Source organism: Amblyomma mixtum, chromosome 9 (assembly GCF_055824585.1).
Source record: "Amblyomma mixtum isolate Tamu chromosome 9, ASM5582458v1, whole genome shotgun sequence".
Lineage (NCBI taxonomy): Eukaryota > Metazoa > Arthropoda > Arachnida > Ixodida > Ixodidae > Amblyomma > Amblyomma mixtum.
Window position 1 is genome coordinate 81566084 of NC_143020.1, and position 5073 is coordinate 81571156.

The following is a 5073-nucleotide window of genomic DNA, read 5'->3' on the forward strand; positions in this document are numbered from 1 at the left end:
ACTTGCTATCACTCGCACGGAAGCCCGGTATATTTTAAGTGACTCTAAAACTGCGATACAAAATTTTGCTCGAGGCCGAGTTCATGTCCCTGCTTTTGACATACTGGACTCGCCCGATGCACCCCCGCACCGCCATGTGTAGCTGATATGGGCGCCTGCGCACTCCGGGAATCCCGGAAACGAGGCCGCCAACCTTTGAGCCCGACGTTCTTTAAACCGGGCTCGGGTGGCCTCTTATAGGGGATTCACGACGGAGCGCATGCACTCATTTAGTGAGCTGACCCAAGCATACAGAGCCTCACGCCAGCTCTAGCCCCCGCCCCACCCCTCCCTAGATAAGAAACACGCAACACTCTGGCGCAGACTACAGACACACACTCTCCCTTCACCCCGTAACCTAGCCCACTATCATCCCTCCTTCCCCACTCCATCATACGCTCTATGCCCAGAACCATTCGCCTCTTCCCTGCACATCATTTCCCTCTGCCCGGCGGACCCTCCCCCGCGGGACCTAGAGAACCTCAGGACCTGGGAGACTTGGGAGGCCCTGCTGCGCTCGGAGGACCCGGCCGTGCAGACCATCGCCACCGGCCGGGCTGCCAGTGTTATGGACCTTCGGAACATAAACACTTGAGTGCAGTGGGGTCGTGCGGGGACCCTGTAGCGTGCTCCGAATTCCTGTGTAAATAAAGTTTTTTCTCTCTCTCTCTCTCTGATTTTTTTCTTAATTTTTAGTTTTCATCAATGGCAGATTATTCAAAGCAGAAGAAAAACAACCACATGCAGCCAGTTGGATCTCAGCCCACGACCACCGAATTTCGTGTCTGGTTCCCTTCAAACTGAGCTACGGCGCCGGCTGTGCAGTCTTCTTCTTTCTGGTGTATTTATGTGTGGTGTAAGCAAACCATGAGAGCGTTCACAAAAGCCACCCTCTTTCATAGCGGCGGACATAGAACCTCCTGTATTATCACGAGTAGCATGTATTAACGTGGTCGAATGGTGAGGGTGTGTGGTAAACAGTGAGGAGTGAGGTAAAGAGAGACCTTATCAAAACAAACCGCAAAAGACACTTTAAATGACGAACAATTAGCATCAATACCAGTAATCACTCCGGAAGAACTAGAGGAGCTTTTAATGAAAAAGTGAGAATGCGGCGAAATAAAATGACTTATGTGGAAGTAAGTAAAACCAGTCTCGCTTTCAAACCAATTAAATCGGAAAAGCAGGCCATAAATCTAGTGTAGCCGGGATATTATTGAGGCCATAAAACTAAGCACAATGGCTTCGGAATAATATAAAGAGACAAAGAAGGCACATGCTGCTTAAGATGAAAGTGTCAAAAAATGAAGGCCATATCTGCTTAAAAAACTGGAAGTACATATCCTCTTCCAGGGTAATATAAAACAGCCCCATGATCGCAGCAGGTTCGAACTTCACGAATCAACTAATAATAGACAAAGAAATTTGCGGAATGAAATGAGCTTTTGAGAAAAAAGAATACAAAAACCGGAATAGGCTGAGTATATTAAAAAAAAACTGCTTAAACGGCAAACACACTTCGAAATATCTATCAAAAGTTATTAACAATTCATTTCGGAGCGAAAGTAGGGCAATAAACCGGAACGAAGGTGGAGGGAAGGACACCTCACACAAATACCAGTACTTAATCGTCTGAAATGGAAAAAAAACGGGAGCAGATATTTTTGTGCTTACAGTGCAGGAATGAACAAACTTGCTTTCGGAGTAATTATTGTAGTTAATCCACAAAAAAAAAAGGTTACTTTAAGGCACCGGAAACAGCGTCCGGAGCGAATTAAGAGAGCTAAGAGAGCTAGGGAGATTCTAGAATAAATACGGTTCTTCAAAAGAAAGCCAACAAACTCCCCAAAAATTTCTTTCGGCCAAATACGATAACGTCTGTTGCGTACAGCCTGCTACTGAAAACTGCTAAGCGAAATTTGAGGCATTTAAATAAAGTAATAAGGTACTGGAAAAACTTTAGAACCAGTACAGCCACCGCACTGGCATAGATGATGGGTTGTTCATGCTTTTCCAATGCAGAGAAGTACGAAAGAGAACGAGACTCTCTATTAGGCCCCCTCCACATTAACGCTGCTCATATATTCGTAAAAAGGCAGTTCCTTCAGAACGTTGTCTAAGATGAATGCGGCGGTTTGAAATGATACAACTTTGAAGACAAGTTTATGTACAATGCAAACTAAAAATAACATAAGAAACGCAAGTAGGGGAGCTACAGCTGTGGTCTACAAGGCATTAAGAAAGCCTTTTCTGTTATCGCCACCGCTGTTCACAATGTAAATGATAAATATAAAAATAAGGCTGCTAGAAAGCCAAGAAGGATGAATTTTTATGTCTATATTGCCGGAACAATCATTAAGGAGCGGATTCCACGTTCACTGCATTGCGACGATATTAAGGCGGAAGCCTTTAATGCCTCATCGTTGTAAGCAGAAGTTGTCGAAAGAAATGTCACGCTTTTCAATTGGTCGAAACTGTCGTGACGTCACAGTGCGCGAATTTCAAACGGGGCCAATTGTACTCTGGCTACTAACCATGCAACCAATTAAAGGGATCGTATAGTGATACTCCAAGTTAGTGGGTGTATCGTACATGATACGCATGCGCTGTACGTGCCAGCCCATCCCGCACCGACCGCTGCCGTTGACGCCTACACACATGCCTACATCGACCGGCCCCTATAAAACCGAGCAGCTGCTATCAATAAAGGTTCATTCTGTTCTTGCTTGACCTGGTCTTTACATGGTGTCAGAAGTGGGCCGGCTGTCTGCCTCTCAAGCAGTGGCTTGAACAAGAAACGCAAGGGCGTCGCCTACAAGCCAGGAAGAATGGAGCTACTCAAGCCGTCCGACCAGCTACTTCTGACCGGGAACATCGCAAAGAAGTGGGCGTTGTTTAAGCAGAACTTCGAGCTCTTTTTGGAAGCAACAGCATCGACCAAGGAGCCAAGGACGGAAGCTGCTAAGACGGCGCTGCTGCTAAGTGTTGCCGGCGATGACGCTCTTGAAGTATTTAATAACTTCACTTTTTCGGCGCAAGAAAGCAAGAATGACTATGCAGCGGTTGTGAGCAAGTTTGAAGCGTACTGTCAGGAGCAGCAGAATGAGGTCTACGAGAGGTACGTGTTTCGCTCAAGGATTCAAGCGGAAGGCGAACCTTTTGAACAATTTCCACGCGACCTGCAAAAGCTAGCCCAGAGTTGCAACTTCTCAACACTGAGCGACGCAATGATCCGTGACCAGATTGTGTTTGGCACAAATAATCCGAAGCTACGGGAGAAACTGCTCGAAGTTGAAGACCTAACGCTGTTTAAAGCAGAACAGAGCTGCAAAGCTGCCGAAGTGTCGGCTCACCAAAATGAGACCTGGGACCAAATGGAAAGGCAAGTGGCGTCGGTAAAACGGCGTGAACGGTTCAGATGCAGCCGATGCGACCGATTGCACGAGCGGAACAAGTGTCCGGCGTTCGGGAAGACATGTTTGGCGTGCAAAGGGGCCAATCATTTCGCGGCCTGCTGCCAGAAAGAGCCTGCAGTCAGTGCAGTCGTTCACGACGAGGACAACTTCGACATCCTCAATGTAAGGGTATGCACAGTCGAAAGGACAGCTGACTGGACAGTTGAAGCCAAGGTGTCGAACCAGAATGTTGTTTTTAAAGTAGACACTGGGTCCCAGGCAAACTTGCTCCCTTATTCAGTCCTTCGCAAGTGCAAAGTAACGCCATGCCTGACTCCAAGCAGCTCCGTTCTTCGGTCTTACAGTGGTGACGTAATTAAGCACTTCGGCGTGGCGACCCTACCAGTGGTCATTAACGACAAGTCCGGCACCTTCACCTTCTTCATAGTGAAGAAAAGCAAGCAGGCGATACTTGGACTGCATGCAACGGAGGCGCTGTGACTCGTAGTTTGTTCAGTCAACGCAGTGGATACAGCAGAGTCTGACAAAATACTGCAAGAATTCTCGCCGCTTTTTCAAGGTACCGGCTGTGTAGCCCGCCCATACCGGATGGTCCTTCGCGAAGACGCAATACCAGTGATACAGCCGGCCCGACGCGTCCCCTTGGCACTGCGAGAACCACTGCGAGAGGAGCTGCAGCGCATGGAAGAGGTCCATATCATTGAAAGGGTCAATGAACCAACAGAATGGGTGAGTCCGCTGGTCATTGTCAGGAAAAAGGATGGCAAACTTCCGGTCTGCATGGATCGTAGAAACATTAACGAATGCCTGAAGCGGGAGCACTATCAGATGCCTAAACGTGACGATATTGAGGCAGAGCTGGCAGGCGCTAAATACTTCTCGCGCCTAGATGCAAACTCACGGTTCCATCAGATTCCATTGGATCAGGCCACATCAACCATTTGCACGTTCGCGACACCTTTTGGGCGTTATCGTTTTTTGAGACTGCCGTTTGGGATTGTGTCAGCGCCTGAAGTTTCAAAAAACGCTGAGCTCAATTTTTGATCGAGCACCAGGCGTGCGTGTGTATGTCGATGACGTCCTGATATGGGGTGCTACCCGGGAATAACACGACAAGCGCCTTCGTAGAACGCTGGAACTAGCAAAGCAAGCAGGATTGACGTTCAATGCAGCCAAATGCAAGTTCGCGTGCACCGAGGGCGACCTCATGGGCGACCTCTTGGGCGACCTCATCAGCCAAGACGGGATAAAGCCGAATATTTCATTCAGTGCATCGATTGATGAAATGCCGCAACCGGCTGATAAGACGGCGGTTCAGCGAATGCTTGGTGTGGCCAATTACTTTGGGAAGTATATCCCGCATCTTGCTGAAAAGACCAAGTTGTTACGAGGTCTTATCAAAAAAGAAACAGTCTTTGAGTGGACAGACAAGCATGCCGCTGAGTGGGCAGCTATTTGCGCACTTCTAAGCAGCGCACCGGTGCTGGCAATTTTTGATCCAGCAAGAGAGACAAAAATTAGCTCTGATGCATCAAAAAATGGGCTAGGAGCTGAACTGTTGCAGCGACACGGAGATAGCTGGCGACCTGTCGCCTACGCATCACGCGTCATGAGTGAG

At 48.1% G+C, this 5073-nt stretch overlaps 1 protein-coding gene across 1 annotated transcript; it reads left to right on the forward strand.

Moving 5' to 3' along the window:
* The first annotated feature begins 2867 nt into the window (after positions 1 to 2867).
* LOC149329872 (uncharacterized) lies at positions 2868 to 3935 on the forward strand. The gene has a single exon (XM_089559315.1). It carries the CDS (start codon positions 2868 to 2870, stop codon positions 3933 to 3935), a length of 1068 nt encoding a protein of 355 aa, XP_089415441.1.
* Positions 3936 to 5073: the final 1138 nt, after the last annotated feature.

What these genes read in the sequence shown, in the direction of transcription:
- LOC149329872 (XM_089559315.1), top strand. Translation starts at nt 2,868, where the DNA reads ATGGAGCTACTCAAGCCGTCCGACCAGCTACTTCTGACCGGGAACATC.